This window comes from Alexandromys fortis, unplaced genomic scaffold (assembly GCF_014885135.2).
Source record: "Alexandromys fortis isolate MF-2015 unplaced genomic scaffold, M_Fortis_MF-2015_v1.1 scaffold_16, whole genome shotgun sequence".
Classification (NCBI taxonomy): Eukaryota; Metazoa; Chordata; class Mammalia; order Rodentia; family Cricetidae; genus Alexandromys; species Alexandromys fortis.
In genome coordinates this window covers 5582059-5604821 of record NW_026067893.1, presented here as the reverse complement: position 1 = coordinate 5604821, position 22763 = coordinate 5582059, and the positions used below count along the sequence as shown (strand labels likewise).

General features: G+C 47.4%; 1 protein-coding gene across 3 annotated transcripts in view; it reads left to right on the top strand.

The window, feature by feature from the left end:
* Acsl5 (acyl-CoA synthetase long chain family member 5) overlaps positions 1-22763 on the top strand; it is a 51236-nt gene that overhangs the window by 986 nt on the left and 27487 nt on the right. The window contains exons 1-3 of one of the 3 annotated variants that reach the window (XM_050147719.1): positions 928-1176; positions 17120-17304; positions 21249-21357. In XM_050147719.1, the coding sequence (XP_050003676.1) occupies positions 17149-17304; positions 21249-21357 (265 nt within the window). In that variant the 5' untranslated portion in view covers positions 928-1176; positions 17120-17148. Of the gene's footprint in view, positions 1-927; positions 1177-16735; positions 16888-17119; positions 17305-21248; positions 21358-22763 lie in introns of those variants that run through there. The other 2 variants (XM_050147727.1, XM_050147710.1) reach the window with 2 other exon arrangements.

The window sequence follows — 22763 nt, the reverse complement described above, 5'->3', positions numbered from 1 at the left end:
GACAGACCTGCTGTTCTCTGAGATATGGCTCCATTTTCCTGGCCTCCCCTGCAGGAGTGGGTGCTCTCTGCAGAGAGAAAGAATCCCTTAAGGTAGCTGGTGCTCTCAGGAAGAGCCAGGCTCATCTTGAACTTCCTGCTGATCCTTTTTGGAGGGATCTAGGCTAGGAAAGTGCTGTGTAATTCTGCCTGTCTGTAGTGTTGCTGCTGGGTGTGGGGGGGGGGCGGGGGGGGGCAGAACCTGTCATTCTAGAACGGGATCTCCTCGTACCCCTGGGAGACCAGACAAAGCCTTAAAGGGTGATCAAATAAGCCAATCGCGAACCCGGGGTAATGCTGAGGTGTGAGAGGGGTCACAGAACACAATTTTACGTTAAACTTGGCTGACTGGAAGGCCGATCTGGTGTGTCAGAGGAAAAAGAGCCACGTCAATTTAATGTCTCGCTGCCCCAGTGGTTCCTGGCTTTTTTTTTTTTTTTTTTTTTCTGTTGTCTCTGTGAGGACCGCCGGTGTTCCTGGGGAAGGGGAGAGGGGCTACGTGAAGACAGTTGTGTTGAGACTGACCCAAGGGCGGAGGTCCCTCTAGCTGGACTTTCCTGTCCTGCAAACGCAGCGGGGAACAACGTCACCTCCGTCTCTCTGGCAGTGAATCCAGGGGCACCTCAACTCGGTTTCATTTGGATTTTCGTTTTAGGAGAGAGCTAGTGGGACCAGCGGGAGCAGGTGGACTGTGTGGATGCAAGGTGGCTTTTGTTTCAGCCCTTAGGGGCTGGGGCTAAAGGCTTTAAAAAAAAAAAAAAAAAACGAGCCGGGGTAGCTTTGGCTGCCTGGCTCCCTCCTCCTGGTCAGAAGCGCTTCCACTTTCAGTTGTGAAAGAGGAAAAAAAAAAAAAAAAAAAAAAAAACCAAACCAGGAAGTGAAGTCCCCAGCACCAGTATGTCAGAAAGCCCGGCTATGGCCTGGCTGGGACAGCTGAGGGCAGGGCAGAAGGGGGGACACTAGCCAGTCTGCCTGCCTGCCTGTCTGCCTGCTTGCCTGCCTGCATGGACGCTCTGAAGCCACCCTGCCCCTGGAGAAGCCCGGGCTGAGGAAGGAAGGATAGGGGCTCTCCTGACAGCCAGAAGCCGGATCCAGGAAGCCCCACTCAGAAGCTCCCAGGCATTCGGCCCCTCACAGGGTAAGGGATCTGGAGCCGGGTGTGCTCCAAGGGCGGGCTCCAGGGCGTGTGGCAGAGGCATCCCGGTCCCCCTCCTCCCTGCCCAGCTTCAGGAAGCTGCTTGCAATTCACGGGCTCGCTGCGCCCCACGTGTGCGCCATGCTCTTTCTGCCCCGGGGGTGGGGGTGGGGGCTTCCAGGGCTACCTGAGCTCCGTGCACCAAGAGGTGAGGGAAAGGAGGAAGGGACAATGGGAGGGGATTTTCTCCGTCTCTTTTCCGAGGTGGATTACGGCTACCATTTATCTTTTTCTTTTTCCGGGCCTGCGCACGTGGCATGGCTCCCTGTGGTGGGCTGGGGGTTTAACCTTGATTTTCACTGGACTTTAACCCCCTCTGAGGGTAGGAACTGAGGAATGAAAGTGAGGAGATGCAGAAACTGAGCGACTCCCGAATAAAGTCAGGTCTCTTTTCAGGGCTATAAGCACGGGTTAGATCTAAGATGCTCTTGAGGGGCTTTGAGGGAGTGAGCATGGACAAGGGGCTTCATGGCTGGGTTTTGATACCCCATGTGGTATAACAGCCCCCGCTGTCCCCCTTTGACAGTCTAGTCTGAATGGCAGGACTGAATCTAAACTTTGTAATTCAAGTGGATGGGTGCCCTGTAAGAGGCAGGGTGTAAATTAAATAAAGCACTGGTCAGGTTGGGAAACTGGAGATGGAAGTCGTGGACTCTGAGCCTGCCCTCTATGTCCACGGAGCAGCTGTCTCGGGGAACTTCCGAATTCCCCTTGGAAGAAGCACAATATAAAAGTGTGCGGGCATCACTCGTGTGCCTGTCTCAGCTGGTGAAAGGCACAAAAGCTTGAATAAAGCAACAGCTGGAAATGCAGGCAGGCAGACAGGAGGAGGGCAGGTAACACAGGCAGGTGAAGTCGCTGTGTCTAATAGGATCTTGGTGATGGGAACACTAGAAAAATTTGCTGCACATATAACCCAGAAAAGCACAATAAATTTAATTTTTGTAAAAATACTGTCCAGACCAAACCAAATTTCAGCCAGGCATCTGGCTTAAGGTGATGTTGTCGTTTTGTTTTTCTGAAACCGACTTTCCCTGTAGTCTAGGCTGAGCTGGGAACTCCTTAGTAGAGAAGGCTGGTGATCCACCTGCCTCAAGTGTCTTAAGTGCTGGGGTCATAGGTGTGTTATATGGCACTTCCCTAGGGCACAGACACATTCCACAAGGTCAGTGTGCCTCTTTGCACCCCAGGGCTCCAGAGGGGGGGGCACTACGAAAGAACAGAGAACTCAGTTGCGTGCCAACACACATAGCAGATATTATATTTGGTCAAGGCAATCTTCTGAGGTGGATGACTTTACTCTTTGCTGGTTAAGAGAATAGCATCAGAGACGTGCAGCTGCTTCCCCAAGGCCACAGAGCAAGCAGATTGTCAATTGTATTGGAACTTTAGTCCGTCTGATGCTTTCAAAAGTAAAATATTTACAGTTCTATTTTGAAAACTTGCTCTTTGTTCACTTGTAGGGTTAACCTTTCTTTGGATAGCCTAAAAGTTTAGCCTGTAAAAAGATTTTCATGTGTGACACTCTTGATACCAAGTATTGAGTTTACATGGTCAGCCCCTATTTGAGATTTTTCTGGAACCATGAATATTACTGCTGCCATCGTCAGGGAAGCACTTAGAGCCCTATGGATCCGTTTCTTTTGATTCTAAACAGAAACCCATGGAATAGGGTTAAAAGTGAGACTTCAAAAGACACTCAGATCGCGATGGTTGGGCCTGGAATCCGAACCTGGGCTTATTTAGTTCTGAGGGTAATGTGTACTTTAACACTGGTGAGTCGGGCTTAACGCATAGGCCAAAGAATAAGAGACTGGAAGATAGTTAATCTTTAGCAAACCTTCCCATCTCAAATCCATATAGACAGGATCTAGACAGACTAGTCGGGGCTGGGGGAAGGAGTGAGGGGTGAGTGGTTCACAAGTATGGGATTCCCTTTTGGGATGGTGGAAAATGGTTTGGAATGAAATAGAAGTATTGATGGCATAGCATTGTGGATATGCTAGAGGGTCCATTTAAGAAAGTTTAAGTTTTAAAAAGTGAATTCACCTTAAAAAAAAAAAAAAAGAAAGAAAAAGAAGAGGAAGAAGCGTCTTCTGTCTTCCAGGCAGATGAGCTCCCAGTTCCAGATTTGGCATCATTTTTATAAAGCAGGAGTATACTGCCTGCCTGCTCTGTCTCATACTCGTGCCTAGCAGATGCAGTGGCTCTTGGCTGGGTGCAGCCAGAGGTGACTTTTGAGTTTGGCAGCGCTCTGCAAGTGTGGTATGGTCCCAGCAGTGACCTCAGCCTTCACAGCTCACACCTCAATTCTGTGGTTGGTACTTCTGGGTCTGTCAGGATGAGACACAGTCTCTCTGCAGCCCTGCCCATAGGCACAGGGCAGGATTCCTCCTCGCTTCCCCATTCTCGGGATGTGCATAAATAAATGACCTCATAGGGTTTGGAAGGTCAGCCAGTCCACGAAGTGCTACTACAGATCTCTCGGTCCTTCCTGGGTCCTCCTACTCTCAGCCGGGGGTTTGTGAGTGGCTTGTGGGAGGACTTGAGGAAGGGGGTGGGGCTGGGTCAGAGATAGTCCTGTCTCCTCCAATTAGAAGAGCTGCCTTTAAATAGGAACAAGGACTTGTTAAGACATTCATCTGCAGGAGGAACCAAGATGACGATTATATCTTTTGGGACAGTTCATAACAGATGATGTGACCGGAGAAAGGCTGTGAAAATGGAGGCAAGAAAAGAGAAACTCATTCTGCTGGTGTGCGTACAGGCATACTACACATGTGTGCAGGGGTGTGTAGACGTGTAAGTGCACCTGGTGCCAGAGGCCAACCTTTGGAATTCTTCCTCAGCTTCTTGCCGTATTTGTTGTGAGACAGAGGTTCTCATTGGCCTGGAACTCAACAAGTAGACTAAGTTAGTCCCAGAACTCTACTGTCTCCACCTTTCCGGAACTGGGACAATAAACACATGCCACCACACCGGACCTCGTCTGAGAAGCTAACTTAGGTCCTCAGGCTTACGCAGCAAGAACTGTGCTGACTGAACCATATCCTAGCCCTGACAAGAGCTTTTTTTCCCTCAGGACTTGCCATGTGCCCAATAGTGCACCAGGTACCACAGCACTTTTGCTGCGTGCTGTTGAAGCATGGGTTTGCAGGGATGTTGAGTAACTGTTCCCGGGTCTGCCCATCTCGGGAATGAGAGATCTGCTGTTCCAGAGTCAGAAAAGCAGTGACCTTGGAGGTTTGCCTCTGGACAGGCTAGTCCTGGCATCAGGCTTACTGCCTCCACTTCAGATCTGGTGATGCTTGACCATTGGTCTAGCCAGGTAGTGTGAGAGCTGACTCTGCAGAGAACCCAGGCAGGAAGGTCTCTTTCACAACCGCTTGCTTGCGTCACCTCCTCTTTATCACGAAGGAATGATGAGGACCAAGCACTTTGTCCGTTCTATCATTTTACGGACCCTCTTATCAAACCTGGGAAACTTGTGGTACTGGCTTTGCTCTCTGTGTTCTCAAAACTCACTGGTCAGCAAGAAGCTAGTGCTGCCCTTTGGGGGTGTTCACCTATGAGAAGTTTTCCGGTAGGGTGGGGCCTTTGGACTGTGATTTCTTTGAAGCATAATAGTACATCAAGGTTAGTTTTATCAACCTGAGTGCGGTGTGTGTGTGTGTGTGTGGGATTTGTCACTTCCTGTCACCACCCTGTGGGTGGTTCCACAAATATCCTAAGGGACTGAGTTAATAGGCTGTTGGGATTTGAATTAGCAAGGGGTGTCCTATTAAGTACCACTTGACTCCACTGGCCTAGGCTTGTGGCCACTGCCACCATACCCCCAGTGACTGCCCGACTCCAGGGGGTGCAGTATTCGTGCTGTGCACCCTCACTGTCTCAGTGATTTCTCTTGGAGCCTTTCTTTCTCCTGAACTAAAAACGAACCTCCATACCTGGAGGTATTTCCACCTCCATCAGAAATACCACTTCCCAGGGGTCAGTGAGAGAGGGAGGAGGAAGGGTAGTGGGCGTGAAGGTGAACAAGAGGACCTTAGATGACAATCAGTGTTGTTAAAAAGCAACCCTCCCCTCATTTCTCTCCTCTCCAATAGCCACCACCTCCAGGCCTCCCCTCCCCTCCCTTCCGCTTAGGTCTATCCAACCTACGGTGATGGGATGTATTCAGGAAGATGGCTGATAAGGCACAGACAAGAGCTGAGAAAGATGCTCTGCTAGGTTTGATGACAGCAGAGTGTGTGGGAGTGTCTTTCTGTCTGTGGTCTTCACTGGTTGGATCTCCATCTTCCATGGACCCTGGAAAAGAGACTCTTAGCAGGAAGGCCAGTGCTCAAGGATCACACCTCTGGGCCTGTAATGATTCCAAGGGCTGTCTAGCTGCTCCTGTCCACCAGGCCTGCTCTCCCTCAGACTCGCATGCTCATTCCGCACCTTTCTTTCATGTAGCAGAGACCTGTAATGCTGCCAAGGGAGGAGCTATGCATCCTAATGTTCTTAACACTGGACCTACTACTGGGCCCACCAGCCCGAGGTCCTTGTTTGCCTTTTCTCCCGTTTTTCTTCTATTCTGCTCTTCCTTTCTCTTTTCATCTTCCTCTTGTTCTTTTCTGTTTTGCCAGGGTCTTTTGGTTTTGGTTTTATTTTATTTTGGCATTGTGTTTTTGAGATAGGCTCCCGTGTATTGCAGGCTGGTCCCAAACCCACTATATGACAGAGGATGTCCTTGAATCTGATCTTCAGAATACGGGGATGACAGGGGTATGCTGCTACCCCTGGCTTATTTGATGTTGGGTATCAAACCTAGGGCTCTGTGCAGGCTGGCCCAGACTCTGCCAGCTTGCTGTATTCTCAGCTCCACTCACCTTTTCCAAAGAGAACATGGAAATAAAAGGGCCATGGGGAAAATAAACACAATTTTCACAACACATACTTTTGTCTGCCCCAAACAGCCAACATTTGGACACACCCCAACAGAGCACATGAGCTCCCTGAGAAAATGGCTTCATCCCCTACTCTCTGAGTAATTCCAAGTGCATTTCCTTCATGTTGAGTATCTTAGCTGCCTGGACGTAGTGGCTCTAAATATCCGAGGGCACACATGACATGCTCAGGACTCTGCCTTGGTCTCCTTTACATCGGGCAGCTATTACTCTGCTGATGTGAAGTCCCAGCCATGGTATTCCCAAGGAAGATCAAGTAGACTCCAGTCCAGGCATACATTGTGGCTCTTCTGAGACTGAATTCTGCAGTGAGTGTCCTTCAACAGATCCCCTCCCCCTGGTTGTCCCTCTCCAAGCCTGTGTCAGTGACGAGCAAAAGAAAGTGGCACAGTCTCGGTGGGTTCCCGCTTTACCTTGGGGTCTGTGCTGGGTGTACTGGCATCTAAAGGCTAGGACGGCCTTCCCTTGGGGTGCTCATGGCATATCCCAGAGGCATTCACTGAGTCACAGAAGCCTCAATGAGAAGCAAACCAGAAGAAGATGCCCGCAGCTCTCCCGGGTTCCAGGCCTGTGTGTGCAATGGATCTTCTACTGACAACTCCTCTGATTCATTTACAGTGTGCTTGCTTATGGGAGGTGCCTTACCTCTTTCAGCTATGGGAATCATCAGGCTAAGGAGGGAGAGGGCGGTGGGAGGTGCTTCTTACTTGGTTCTTGTTGTTACTCCACCTCCACCTTTAATCATTTAAACAATAGCGGTCAATCTTTCCATGCTTTGGAAAGCACTCCCCATCCACCTCCTGGGTCTTTAATAGGGTTCCCTCTTATGATATTGTTAGCCTGCTCTGCTCACTAATCTTTATGAAGAACACAAGATGCCATTTGTCTGACTTCCTCAGTGACTGTGCATGCGTGTGCCAGAGAGAGAGGGAGGGGGGAGAGAGAGAGAGAGAGAGAGAGAGAGAGAGAGAGAGAGAGAGAGAGAGAGAGAGAGAGACGAGACAGAGAGAGAGAGGGAGAGAGAGGAGAAAGAGTGTGTTTCAGAATATCCAGGAGGAGCCGGTCTGCCCGGTCACGTGGCTGATGTGAGGCGATGGCCTGAGAGCCCAGGTGCGGCTGAGTGGCTGGGAAGTTACCTGCTGGCTCACGTCAGGATCTCTCAGCCTTCCTTAGCTCCCTGGAAGATGTTGAAAGCTGCATATTCATGGCTCCTTTGGCACTGTGACTCAGACTCCACCTTTGTTCTGGATTCTTATCTGCTGGGGAGCTGAATGGAAACATTTCCACCCTCAGACCTGCGGTGCAGGCTGGCTTGCTCAGGGCCGAGACATCTTTACACACTGGAAGCCCTGGAAAAGGCCCCTGTGGAATGCTGTTTTGTGAGGAGGGACCAGCACAGAGGGAAACAAGGCTGGGAGGCGGTGGTGGTGTTCCCAGGTGTGTTCACAGATGCTGTACTGAACTGGGGGTGGGACATTCTACACCAGCCGCCTGAGTCAGAGGCAGGATAATAGCTGTGTATATTAGCTTGGAGATAAAACAAAATACGCATTTCAGATTAAGCAATATGTACCATCAAACATTTCCTTCCCAGTTAGAGCCTCCCTAACCAAAACTCAGCCCTTCTTGTAGAACCCAGTCCCTTTTGCCTATGCTGTTTCATCCTCAGTGTTCCCCCATGCCATATTGCTTGTCACATTCTCCAGTGGACAACGATCCCACTTAGCACAGCTCTTGTTTGTTTGTCTTTTTTTTTTTTTTTTTTTTTTTTTTGTGAGACAGGGCTTGTAGCAGCTTTGACTGTCCTGGAACTTGCTCTATAGACCAGGCTGGCCTGGAACTCACAAAGATCCACCTGCCTCTGCCTCCTGAGTGCTGGTGTTAAAGGTGTGTGCCACCAACACCTGGCTGGACTGAGCTTGTAATCTTAGCTCTCAAGAAGGCTGAAGCAGAATTGTGAGCTTAAGGCTAGCCTGGGCTAGATGATGAGACCTTTTTTTTCTCAACACCCCCCACAAAAATATCAATCTATGCAGACGGGACTTCATAGCTATACCTCAGGATCCATAATGATTACCTGATTTGTTTTTGCATCCTTTAAAAGCCTTTGGTTGAATGATTAGGAAGCTAAGACTTTCTGGGAAAATCTACTAATTATTCCCCCCCCCCCCCCCCCCCCCCGTCTTTCCTGTGAAGAGTGTCGCTGCCTTCAGAAGCACCAGTCCCTAAGCAGTCCGTCCCAGTTCCCCGAATCACATGCACTTCAGTTAGCGGTAGATGCTGGAGCCGCTCTCAGATTTTGGAATCTGACTTTGGAATCTGTGTGCTCACGAAGACTTCCATTGCAGAGAAGCGCTATCACTAGGTTACCCACCTAAACAGGTAGACTTCTCAGGGCCTTTGTATTTGAAACTTTCCTCTAGCTTTAATGATGTTGACGGTAATAGCGAAGACTGGACAGGCATAGCTCTAACAATCTACACATACGTTTGTTTAGTCCTTAAAGCACAGCACCAGCCTGACTAGGGAGATACTGTTGCCATTTTATAGACAGAAGTCATGGAGAGGATTTAAGCTCATGCGCTGACTCTGGTCCAAATCCTCAGGCTGTACTTCCTACAATGTCTCTAAGCCCTTTGTTGAGCTGATGGTTTTCTACTGAATAAATTGATGGTAGAATCACTGGGGCAAAGGGTAAACATTTAAACTGTAGCAGAGGGCAACTCCCGCTCTTAAGAGGTTGTACCAAATTCATACTCCACAATTAACATTGCATGTTGTACTCCATCTCTGCTGACTTAACAGGGAATGGGGGAGATAGGCAGGCACTTTTAAGTTTGTATTTTTTGAAAAAAGGTAACTGAAGTTGAATGTCTTGTCCTCAATCTAAGGACTCTATTTTCCCCACACACATGCAACTGATATTCCTGCCCTTGTTTCACTGGGTTAGATTTTGTCTCTGGCTTCTGAGTGTTTAGTGCAGGGAATCGGCTCTTGGCCTATGTACGGTATTTGATGCTTTCCTCATGGTACCTTCCAATGAGACACTCACTTTTAAAAGTTTTGTGTAATTGAGCTTGTCATTGTTTCTATTTCTGGATTTCAGTTTACATGTCTGTCTTGAGTCTTTCCCACTAACATTCTAAACTTTTTTTTTGTAATACTCTCTCCCAGATGTCCTTACGCTTCATTGTGCTATATTTGAAGGTGTTGATCCATCTCCAACTTACTTTACTGGAGTAAATCAATAATCAGCTTTATATGCTTTCCCTCTAAGTGGCTACCCTGTTATCCCAGTGTATTTATTGTAAGTAAAAAGAATCTATTTTGATCTTTACTATGCTAGTTGGTACATATTTATAATGCTTACTGAGTGTATTTCATGCGTATTTTACTAAATAAATGTGTATACTCCGTAGCTACTAGAAAACTTTCATAGCTCACTAGTGAAATTCAAGTGTGATAATGTTTGTCCAGTTCCAGTATTTTTCAGAACTTTTTTGGCTCTCCTTGTGATTTTTATTTTTCTGGGTGTTTTTACAAGATAGTATCAGGTTACCGGGAAAAATGTTGGTTTTAGAGTTGCGACAGAAGCATAGATTCGAGGAGACAAATCTCAACTGTTTCAGGCATGTTCTTCCATGCACTCACGCATGCCACCGTGCGTGCATGGAGGCCAGGCGATAGTTTCTGGGAGCCAGCTCTCTCCTCCCATTCTGGGGTTAGCAGGGGTGTCCCACAAGTTGTCCGCTTTCGTGGTGAGCACCATTACCCTTGAGCCATCCCGCCAGCCCTCAACATTTACGTTTTCCCTGCAATGGTGTCTTTTCCATGATATTTAAATTAGTTATTTATATGAAGTATGGGAAGCTTTGACTTCCTTGTGTGCTGAGTTTTTCCTCGCTGCCTTACTGGATTGTGTCAACAATGAAAAAGTAAAAAAGTACTAACTGCCTCTATTTCCTAAGAAGGTTTTTTTTTTCTTTTGTTCTTTCCTCTCAGCTTTTTTTTTCATTCTGGCTGCAGTCTCCCCTCACCCATCCTCCCCTCCCAGTCCCTCTCCTGGACCCCCAACCCCCTCCTTTTCTGTCTCCATCCAGGAAAGGGCAGGTATCAATAAAACATGCATATCAAGTTGCAGTAAGACTAAGCACCTCCCCATGTATAAGGCTGGGCAAGGTGACCCAGGATGAGAAGTAGGGTCTCAAAAGTCAGTAAAAGAGGCAGAGACAGCTCCTGTTCCTGATGCTACGATCTCCTCTCAACTTTTGTTTGGTTTGAGATAGTGTGTCACTATATTGCCAGAGCTGGTCTCCAGCTCCTGGACTCAGATATTCTTCCTGATTCTGCTTCATGAGAATACCTAATCAACTTTTCTCTTGTCCTTTAATGAAAACTAATGCCACACTTTGTGTGTCTGTTGTATGTGTATGTACCTGGTCATGTATGTGCATGTATGGGCATCCCCATGGGTGCATGTAGAGCCCAACAAGTGTCTTTTATCTTTCCATCTTGTTTCTGATTTTGAACTAGTGTCTCTCACTGAAACTAGACCTTACTAATTCAGCTAGATTGTGGTCAGTCAACCCTCCAGGATCCTCCACTCTCTGCTTCTCCAGCTCTGAGATTACAGGCATGTGCAACCTGGGTCTCTTCGTTTGTTTGTTTGTTTTTCCTTGAGACAACATCCTCCCTTGCCCGAAAAAAGAGCATACATCTAACTGAGCTTCATTGCACAGTAGTGAAGAGGCTATCCCATTCTTCAGGTATACTAATGATCCTATTGGCTCGCAATGCCCCTTTGGCCTTTGGCTATTGCTTTTCCTGGCCATATAGGCGCTGTGGTTGATAACTGAGGAGGGGTCATTAAGGCTGAGTTAGAAATGGGGAGCCCAGGCCAGAGTTTTCCTACTCGGCATCCTCATGACACCTCTGGAATCCTGGGATTTAGACATGTGACGTGTGACGTAGTCCTAGGAGACAACAAGCACTCCAAAGTATGGAATAATCTGTTAACTAATGGGTGTGAGGACTCGGGAGACCCGGTCTCCATTTTAATGAGCTTTTACATATCACAGAAGTCCATATATGCAGCAAGAAAACAGAGAAACCAATTAAGTCTCAATGAGCCTGGCCACTTTCTAGAAGGCAGATTTTTTTTTTTAATTTATAGATGTTGACTTAGATGTCATTATTGCATGGGAAATAATTAGTTCTCCAGGAATAGAAAACAAAGAAATCCTGCCTTATCATCTACAGTTCCTCCAAGTCACATAGTGATTGTTGGCTAGACTTCCTACAGATGGGAAAAACACGATCTCTTCAGTCCAGTTCTCTGAGCCTGGTTTGATGTGTGTTATGGACCCACGCTTTCCACCGTCTTCCATCTCTAATTCAGTATTTTACCAAAATATTGATGTGAGAGGGTGTGTGTGTGTGTGTGTGTGTGTGTAAGCCGGAAGATAACCTCGGGTGTGTGTGTGCGTGCATGCATGTGTGTGTGCGTGTGTACGTGCACATGTGTGAAAGCCAGAAGACAACCTGGGGTGTGTGTGTGTGTGCATGTATGAAAGCCAGAAGACAACCTTGGGAGTGTGTGTGTGTGTGTGTGTGTGTGTGTGAGCCAGAAGACAACCTCATGTGTGTGTGTGTGTGTGTATGTATGTGTGTGTGTGTGTGTGTGCACGTGTGTGAAAGCCAGAAGACAACCTTGGGTGTCATTCCTCGAGCACCATCTACCTTGTTTCTTTTTTTGTTTCACTTTTTTCCATCAGGAAGAATAGTTGGAGTGCAGATTTTCAGCACTAGAGGTTAAGGGAAAGACTTAAATGAAGGAATACCAAGTACTGGGTTCTCATAGGAGAGTGTCCTCCTGAGCCACTGGGTTTGATCTGTCTGTCTGTCCCTCAAGTGATCTCTCTGTCTATCTCTCTAGGTATCTATCATCTATCTATCTATCTATCTGTCTGTCTGTCTGTCTGTCTGTCTGTCTATCTATCTATCTGTCTGTCTGTCTGTCTAGGGATCTATCTATCATCTATCTATGTATCTCTCTATCTCTCTCTAGGGATCTGTCTGTGTGTCTCTCTAGGGATCTATCTATCTATCTATCTATCTATCTATCTATCTATCTATCTATCATCTGTCTATCTATCTATCTACCTATCTATCTTTTTTTTTTGATTAAGGGCATGTGCCACCACTGCCCTGCCTTGCTTTATCTATTTTTGAGACCCAGTCCTTCACTGACCTAAAACTCACCGACTAGGATAGGCTGGCTTGCCCATGAACTGCAGAGATCTACCCATCTCTCCCTTTTGCCTCTTTGATACTTGGATGCAGTCATGCCTACTTTATTTTTTTAATGTAGGGTCTGGGATTTGACTCAGGACCTCATGTCTGTATATGAGTACTGTATATGAGCAAGTACTGTAGCAACCCAGCTGTCCCTCCAGCCCAGCTGCTGTAAAAACAAGACAAGTGTCTCACTACATAGTCCAGGCATGTCTGGAACTTATATCCCCCTTGTCCTGGTTTCCTAAATACTTGTATTATCTCAGCTGTATGCCATGGTGACTGATTTTTCCCTGTGGTCTAAGATCTGAGAAAGTGGGTTAACCGAAATGATTTAGAACAGATTATCCTTAACTGGAAGACTAGCTAGTTATTCAGCTTAGAGTTTACTAGAAGCTGAGCACGGTGTAGACACAGGAGGCACAGCAGGAATGAAACCAAGCCCCTGCTTGAAGAAGGAGGTTATCTCGGAAGGATGGTGGGTAACAGGGCCGGGCCTGTTTCACATGGTGACCAGCACTGGAAGGAAGGGTGGCCTGTGCCCGAGAGGAGAAGCAGCGTTAAACAGGGCAAGGAGGGGGTGGCTGAGGTGACTCCAGAGCCATGAGCAGGGCACAGTCCTATCATCAGAACTGGGGGAGCAGCAGGCAGTGAGAGGAGCCGTGCACAGTTATCATCAGAACTGGGGAGCAGCAGGCAGTGAGAGGAGCAGTGCACAGTCCTATCATCAGAACTGGGGAGCAGCAGGCAGTGAGAGGAGCGAGTGCATAGGCTAACGGATGTGAAGTAAAATTCTGGACAGTGTAGAGGTAGAACAAAGACACTCTTTTAAAAATTCAGATTATTAGCCGGGCGACAGTGGCGCACGCCTTTAATCCCAGCACTCGGGAGGCAGAGGCAGGCGGATCTCTGTAAGTTCGAGACCAGCCTGGTCTACAAGAGCTAGTTCCAGGACAGGCTCCAAAGCCACAGAGAAACCCTGTCTCGAAAAAACCAAAAAAAAAAAAAAATTCAGATCATTATGATGGCCTTATGTATGTGTATGTGTGTGTTTATCTGGGAGTGAATGCCATGTGTGTGCAGGCATCTGTGGAGGCCAGAAGAGGGCATCAGATCCTTGAGGCTGGAGTTACAGGGAGCTGCGAGCCCTTGCCACACTATAGGCGCTAAGAAACAAACTCTGGGTATCCACAAGAACAGCTTTCTTAACCACTGAGCCATCTCTCCAGACCCCCAAATACAGTCTATGATTTCTTTAATTTTAAAAATGATTTTGTGCTGCTAGGACTCTAACCCAGGCCCCTGCACAAAAATAAAATATATTACAAGAAAGAGACTATGGGGGGGGGATTAGCCTATAGAGTCAACCCAGAAGCTAGAGTGACAGTGTGGAGAAGGGCTCACCCTCAGGACTTAAGAACTTCATTCAAACACAGTGAAACTTAATGAATAAACCTCAGTGGATGAGGATGCCGTGGTTACCATTCTAGCTCCTGACTACAAACGCTCCCAGGCGTGCTCAAATGAACCAGGGGAAAGCCACCCCCACCCCTTGTCCTGGGTCCTGTGTGAAACAAACTGCATTTGGGGTCCAGTCACCTCAGGAATCCCCTGCAAGCACTGGTGTGGTGGCATTTGCTCTTTGCTTTACTGCCACGCCTCTGTGGGAAGAAATTCGGGAGAAGTGTGAACATGTTAACAGAAGAGGAAAAAAGGTGTGTGTCCTGCTGCGCCTGGAGTTTCAGTTCCAGGCTGTCGAGAGAGAGAGAGAGAGAGAGAGAGAGAGAGAGAGAGAGAGGGAGGGGGAGGGGGGGGGGGGGGGGGGGGGGGGGGGGGGGGGGGGGGGGGGGGGGGGGGGGGGGGGGGGGGGGGGGGGGGGGGGGGGGGGGGGGGGGGGGGGGGGGGGGGTTGGAGGGAGGGAGGGAGGGAGAGAGAGAGAGAGAGAGAGAGAGAGAGAGAGAGAGAGAGACACATTGTACACGAGGACACCCCAACCGGACAGCTCATTTTCGACCCGGGGGCATCAGTATGGCTCTCCCCGTACCCAGCACTGGCATTTGTCAGGGCCCTCGCCTCCTGTGCTGTAAGCCACTCATTTCCCCACGCCGACTGGGTTCACGTCTGGGATGTTGTGAAACACTCCTGCTGCTCCTCACAAGCTTCCTGGGTCAATGCTGCCGCCGAGGTTAACACCACTCTATTTTCAGCTTTGGATTTTGCCCTCTGTGGGGTCAGGGCAACATTTAAGAGGGGACGTGTTCTTATCGATCTCTTTTAAAGCTCCCCACTCATTAAAACTGAGGTTTTATGATATCTTAGTCTTGTGGGTTATCTAAGGAGGAAAAATTTAACAACCTAGTGACTCTGGGCCCATGTGACTATGTGGTAACAATTAGCTGTGATTGACAGCATCTGCCCCTCTTGAGACAAGCCAGGGATTCCCAGTCTCCTTTCTCCCAGTGGTTTACCTACCGGCCCTTGGCCCTCCCTCCCCCTTTCCACCCTTACCCCACCCCACCACCACTGGACAGAAACTTTAGACCATACTTTGAAGACAGTGTTTGTAAGTCTCCCATTTAAGGTCAGCTTAAGAGAAGAGATGGCAACATTCTCAGAGTCACAAGGCTGTCCCCACAGTTGAAGGAGGTCAGGTAGGACTTGGGGCAGAGGGAGAAAGCCCAAGTGATAAGATCCAGCTCGGATAACAGCAATGCCCGAGCCCCACGAGAAGACTGGGGGGCAGGTGGGGGCAAGCACTAAGTAGATTTCTTATTGGCTCTGCTACATGCTGCCTAAGCCACAGTTTTCCCGGGGCCACCTCCCTTTCATCCTGTGTTGGAATGGCTGTCCTAAAAATGGTGCCCTACCTGGCTGCTCTGACACACTTTGACTCCTGCAGTGGCACGTGGCTGTACAAGCCCCGACAGAGCTGCATGTCTAAGCCCCAGCTGTCAGAACCCTGCCAGGGAATCACAATAGTTCCTTATTGTTTCACAACTCGGCTAGCCGATCTCTGGCTCCTGTTTCTCTTTGATTTTATTTTCTACCCCAACTTCGATGTAGAGAACATGGAGCTTGAGGACTGTTGCTCGGCCTCTGGGCGTTGGTTTTCCTCCAGAAAATGGAAAGAAACCACTCCACAGTCAGACAATGGACCGACCCATGAGAACAGTGACCCAGAATTCTCTCTTGCATTTGTTCTTGCCCCTACCCCACGGTTTATGACTTTTCATGGACTAGAATGAAGAGTCGCCTTCGTTGAAGAAGGTTCCAGATGTCAAATAATGGCAACTGCCTTAAAAACTCTAACTCAAAATAGCTAAGACCATGATCTGATAAAACTTACTGGGCTTGTGTTGCCCCTTTGATTTCGAGTAGGATCAGTGTGGCCTGAACTCTGAAATGCTGCAGTCATGCATTGCCGTCAAGTTGGAAGGATGCAGATCTGCGACTTCCTTTGCTGTGATCTGTAAGGCCCCAGATATTTGATCTTGAGTCCTGAGCCTAGAAATGATAAGAAAACAAGGTATATGCGTCTAGCTTTTCCTAGAGAAGGCACAGTGAAAACCAGGGGGAGGGGTGGATTTGCAAAAGCCGCTGCACCCTTAGAAGCTTCTCTGTTGTCGTTTGTGAAACGGTGCTTCGTGGCATTGGTGTCCACCTTGGCTCATCACTAGGCACAGTCAGTATTGGCTACTATTAGCCTAACCACGTCTGAAAGTTATGAGGGGACAGGCCTAAGGATGGCTCCCTTATGGGGCTTTCTAGTAGCTGGCAGCAGAGTGCGGCTGGAAATGATAGGAAAAGCTGGGAAAGAGGAAACCTGGGGTTGCTCCAGTCCCTTTAAGAACCTTTCCTGGTTCCAAATTCTTATCCGTCCATCGTATGTTGAGTACATTCTGGACAGCCTTTTTCTGTACTTCAAATGTTTATCTCAGGGGAAAAATGCTTCCTCGGCGCTTCTAAGTTGGGTGTGGGGTGGGATACTGGACACAGGAGGTTGTACTGCTGTTAATTTTGGTGACCCTCTTGGTGCTTCAAAACAGAAAGTAGCAGGCAGAGCCTATCTGGCCAGCAGGAAATGTCTTTCGTGCACAGTGATTGACTTGTGAGACCTGTGACGTCACCTCTGCAGAGGTTCCTTCTGTTTAGTGTATGCCAAGGGAAGTGCAGACGGAAGAGCTGGACGCTGCCTGAGCAGGGAAGGCTGTCTGGCACACTACCCTGCTAGCAGCATATACTGGGTGCCAAGGCGGCCTTCTAGGCTCTTTGGGCCACAAATAAAGAGGCAGTTGGTTCTCACAGTTGGGAAATGATTAACTTTTCTTCTTTGATCCTTTTTGCCTTGTGTGAGGACGGTCAAGTGGCCAGGGTGGAGAACGCTTCCATTATTTTCGACATTGCTAAGGTAAACAGTGCAAGAAATCCTAGAGAGGCCTAGCGCTATTTGGAGAGTCTGAGTGTGTGTGTGTGTGTGTGTGTGTGTGTGTGTGTGTGTGTGTGAGAGAGAGAGAGAGAGAGAGAGAGAGAGAGAGAGAGAGCCTGTGTGTACATGTGTGCACTTCTGTAAACAGAACTACTGAGTAAAGAAAAATACGCCCCACTTCCTTTAACTTTTTCTTTCTTTCTCTTTTTTTAAGGTCTGAATTTCCTGTTGCTGTTCACAAAGATGCTTTTTATTTTTAACTTCTTGTTTTCCCCACTTCCAACTCCGGCCCTGATCTGCCTCCTGACGTTTGGAACGGCCATCTTCCTGTGGCTGATCAACAGGCCTCAGCCAGTCTTACCTCTCATTGACCTGGACAACCAGTCTGTGGGGATTGAGGTAATGTTCCCACCATCTTCAACTTGTCAGCTTGACTGAACTCAAACTGCAGTTCAAAACGTGGGCATAGCACATGAGCGGGAAGACTATGAGAAAGTGAACCTCCACTCTTCAAATGTAAATTTCTTCTTCTAGCAAATTCCCTTGAAACAAAATTTTAAAGAGTACTAGAGCCTTAAGGTGACAGTGGTCTAGATCAGGGTTCAAACTACTTAAGGTGACAGTGGTCTAGATCACGGTTCAAACTACTTAAGGTGACAGTGGTCTAGATCACGGTTCAAACTACTTAAGGTGACAGTGGTCTAGATCACGGTTCAAACTACTTAAGGTGACAGTGGTCTAGATCACGGTTCAAACTACTTAAGGTGACAGTGGTCTAGATCACAGTTCAAACTACTTAAGGTGAGAGTGGTCTAGATCACAGTTCAAACTACTTAAGGTGAGAGTGGTCTAGATCACAGTTCAAACTACTTAAGGTGAGAGTGGTCTAGATCACAGTTCAAACTACTTAAGGTGAGAGTGGTCTAGATCACAGTTCAAACTACTTAAGGTGACAGTGGTCTAGATCACAGTTCAAACTACTTAAGGTGACAGTGGTCTAGATCACGGTTCAAACTACTTAAGGTGAGAGTGGTCTAGATCACAGTTCAAACTACTTAAGGTGACAGTGGTCTAGATCACAGTTCAAACTACTTAAGGTGAGAGTGGTCTAGATCACAGTTCAAACTACTTAAGGTGAGAGTGGTCTAGATCACAGTTCAAACTACTTAAGGTGAGAGTGGTCTAGATCACGGTTCAAACTACTTAAGGTGAGAGTGGTCTAGATCACAGTTCAAACTACTTAAGGTGACAGTGGTCTAGATCACGGTTCAAACTACTTAAGGTGACAGTGGTCTAGATCACGGTTCAAACTACTCCCTTTCTTCGCAGATGGGAAGCTGAGGATAGTACTCAAATCTTTAGATGGATCAATTATTCATAAAGGGCAGTTTATATATATCCTTTGAAGCCTAAAATAATTACTGTCTAACTGTTTGGAGAGACACTTTGTTAGAACCAGCTGCATGGAAACACCCAGGGTTTGGGAACGGGAAAGAAGTTGTTTTCTTGAGTTCTGAGTTTCCATTAATCCTCACCAACACTGGTGCAAGTTGAACAGGTTCATTCCTCTGTTTTACACACGGATGCTCAGCTCCCTCCTGCCCTCTGAGAGAAAGTTCCCAGGATGTCTTCCCTAGCTTTTCTCCCTTCGTCCATTTTCATCCTATTCCCCTTCAGACTAAAGAGAATCCTTCTCCATGGCCAGGTGGCCCTCCTGCCCTTTTCACAGTTTTCCTTCCCCTGCCCCATTTCTAATGGATTTGACACTTCTATCTTCTGAATGCCCTTCAGTGAAGCACCTCTTTGTGCCCAGGGAAGTCAGCCTCGCTCCTTTAGGTTCCTCCCTCTCTTCTTTGTAGTGTTTGCTTTCACCCTTTGATTCCCCTACAGCAAGGGCACCTCTGCAAGGAGAAGGCACAAATTGTGTAGGTTTTATGAGCCGTATGTGTCTGTTACAACCACTTCATGCTGTGATAAACTGAAGGCAACAGCAACATGTAAATAATGAGCAGCTGGACTGTGTTCAATAAAACTTTATTCATAAAAACAAAGGCAGGCCAGATTCAGACAGTTGTCTGCCAACTCTAAGACACCTGCTTTTGCTAGTGAAATGCTCAGTGGACAGAGATGCTTGTTCAGCAGGCTGGTGGTCTGAGCTCATCCAGTGAAAGGATGCCCCATACATGTGCCATGGAACGCACACCTAGACATTATTCCAACAAAGTACATGTATCCTTGTGCTCAAGTGTACACATGCACACACACAAATACATGTACTCACATGTACACATGCAAAGGCCTACACAAATACATGTACTCACATGTATAGGCCCACACACATGTAAGATATATGACCATACTGCAACTTTGAGGTTTAGGACATTGACTGAGGGGCTGCTGAGATGCTTAGTTGGTAGAGGTGCTTACTCTCTGAGTTCAATCCCCTGGGGCCTGAATTGGAAAAAAAAAGAGGAAAAGAGAAGGAAAAAGAAAGAAAAGGAAGGAGGGAGCTGAAAGCAGAGCTGTAAGAATGGCAGTGGAGAGACCCGGAAGAGTGTACCAGGCCAGAGCTGAGAGAAGTATGTGAGACAGGTGGCTGGGCCCTGGTGCAGGGTCTAGGAGCTGGAGAGACACCAACAGGCATGGCATAAACAAGGGGAAGAATTATTGGAGCATGTGGAAGGGAGAAGAAGCTGAGAAGACAAACCCTAGAATTTGGGGAGGCCGAAGTCCTCAGTAGGGAACTCATATATGCCAGTCCTGGGTTTCGGCGCCAGATGAATGAAAAAAAAAAAAAAAAAAAAAAAAAAAAAAAAAAAAAAAAAAAAAAAAAAAGAGGAGGACATGTCTGCTTCTCCTAGGTATGGTGGAGAAGATTTGTTGTAGACAAAAGGGAGGGCATAGCCAGAGGCGGGGACATCTGGAAGAGTCCAGGGTGAACATGACCCTAGCTAGCCACATGAGGACAGGGAGAGAGGAGAGGAGAGAGAGGAGAGGAGAGGGGAGGGAAGGGGAGGGGAGGGAAGGGGAGAAGAGAGAGGAGAGCTGAGGGGTTGGGGAAGGCGGGGGAGCAGGGGTAAAGGGTAGACAAAAAAGGCTCAGTAACCAAAAATGCCTGGATTGTATAGGGAAGGACAGCCCAGCTTCTTGGCTGGAGAAGTTAGGGTAGGGGCCAGGTTATGCCAACCATACCATGTAACACCGAGGGATGTTGGGAGTACCTGTGGCCAGGTCTGCTTTGATTTGTTAAACAGGTACTTTACCCATTCGTCCCAGGTTTGAGACCTAGCAGGGCTCACATCAGGTAGAAAGTGAGAACCTGCTCCAAGTTGCCTTCTGAACTCCACAGTGTGCTATGGTACACATGCCAACATATATACACATGCATGCAATTAATAAATAAAACATTAATTTTTTTCATTGTCTGAGCTTGGAAGGAAGGGCTCATGGGGGCTGTGCCAGGCTTCCCTTTGGAGAACTATCATTGTTGGAAGCAGCTATTGTATTGAATTTGGAATATTCAGTGATGTAGCCACTGGCAAGTTCCCTACAACCCACGGGATTGTTCTTCATTCATACTCAAGTGGACTCTGTCAGGTCCAAAGGAAACTCCAATTTCCCAGACTCCAAAAGTCCATCTTGGACGATAGGAGACTTGTGAAACCAGTTCCCTTCTGCCAAAGGCCTGACTTTTCCTTAGCACTGGCAGAAGGGACAGATGGTTATCTGTGATGCTATTAGCATACCAAAGCCCAAGCTGGCCTCCAGGATCCCTCACTGTCCAAAGTGCATGCTGGGCTCTCAGTCCTTCTTTCCCTATGCTTCCTCCATCTCACAGGCTTCCCTTCCCCCATGTTCCTCATAATTCAGCTTTCCTGATATATTCCCTCTGTCTCTCTCCTCTCTCTAAAGCCTCTCCTCTCATGGCCAGCTCCAGTCTGCCCGCCATGTTCATCTACTTTCTCTCTCCGCTCTGGACTCTTTTCTCTCTCTCTCTCTCTCTCTCTCTCTCTCTCTCTCTCTCTCTCTCTCTCTCTCTCCCTCTCTCTCTCTCTCATCTACAATAAAACCTTTCACCTCAACCTTACCACGATACAGAATCCCAGCCCCTATGAAAGTGGGAGGGGGGATTGTTGGGAGAAGGGGGAGAGGTGGGAGTGGGAAGGGCCAGAGAGGGTGAGGGGGCATACGTGTTTCAGTGATCAAATTTAATTTTTAGAAGTTGACTGAAGAAGGAAATATCCCTGTGGCTTCAGAAGTCAGCAATCAGGATATCTGCTGTAAAGTTTCAGGGAGAACAGAGAGGAGCCCAGAATTTGCCTAAACTTGGTCCTGTGTCCTAGGGAGGAGCACGGAGAGGTGCGTTCCAGAAGAACAATCACCTAATCCTTAATTACTTCTCTGATGCCACGACGGTGTATGAAATTTTCCAAAGAGGACTCGCTGTGTCTGGTAAGCCTGGCCTTGTCTGTAAGAAAGCCCAGCAGGCTCTGGGTCACCCTGCTCCTCCATGTCTGCCTTCTAAAGCTCCGGCAATGTGAAGGGTGTGGCCCACAAAGATCTACCGTGTACCTAGTGGCATAAAGCACCCTATCAGAATGAGGGCTGCTGGAAGGCATGCAGAACTCCGTTCTTCCAACATCAGGTTTCAACACACTCTGTACCAACAAAAGAAGAAGCCTCCCTACCCAGGCATGGACCAGTGCTGTGTACACAGGTGTTTGGAGAGGCTCACTACACATTGCATTTGTTTAAGACCTTTTCATAATGTGTTTCCTGGCAGTCAATACACATAAACAACCCGAGCCAGGATTAACAGCTGAGATTTAGAAATGTTCTCAGGTCTTTCTTGATGTCTGCATCATGCTTTTGGTCCTGCCATCATGTTATCCCTGGGTCTTGAAAAAAAGAATCAAATAGGCTTTGTGAAGTTTATTTGGAACAAATGAAGTCTTGATAATGTCTCATGCTGTTGAACCCAGGGCTAGGCACCCACATTTCCTTTCTTAACTGCCTGTCTTACAGCGTTTCTCTCTCTCTCTCTCTCTCTCTCTCTCTCTCTCTCTCTCTCTCTCTCTCCCTCCCTCCCTCCCTCCCTCCCTCCCTCAGCAGCATTTTGCCTGGCATCAGTCTGCCTGTATGCCAGTTATTTCTCCCTCCCTTTCCATGTATCCTGTCCCTACCTCCTGCTCCCTAATAAATAACCAACAGCCACTTCCCAAATAACTGACTCAGGGACTAAATATAAATTATAACTGCTTGGCTGACAGCACAGGCTTGTTATTAGCCAACTCTTACATTTAAAATAACCCATTTTTCTTATCTATGCTTTAACATATGGCTCATGGCTTGTTGCCTCTTTTTCTACATATCCTGCTTCCTAAGTGGCTGCTGTCTCCTCTGACCCTGCCCTTCCTCATCCCATCATTCTCACCTTGGCTTTCCCACCTAACTCCATTCTGTTCAGCTACTGGCCAGCCAGCTTGTTTATTAAGCCAACCATAGTGACATATATTCACACAGTGTACAGAGGATTATTCCACAGCATTTCCCCCTTTTTGTCTAATTAAAAGGGAAGGTTTTAACTTTAACATAATAAAATTATATACAACAAAACAGTTATTAAGTAAGAATTACAGTTACACTATCCAATCTATTTTCATTTTTGCAAACTTAGAGAAAATACTACTATCTATCTCACCTTTTTGAGTCTAAAGTTTTATATCTAATTTAGCTTTTATCATAACTAAAAAAAACTATAACTGTCTAGTCTTCAACTCCATCAAAGATTTCAGAAGGGTGTAATGTTACCTAATGTCAGGACCTCAGGCTGTCTAGACAATCACCCTAAGTTCCTC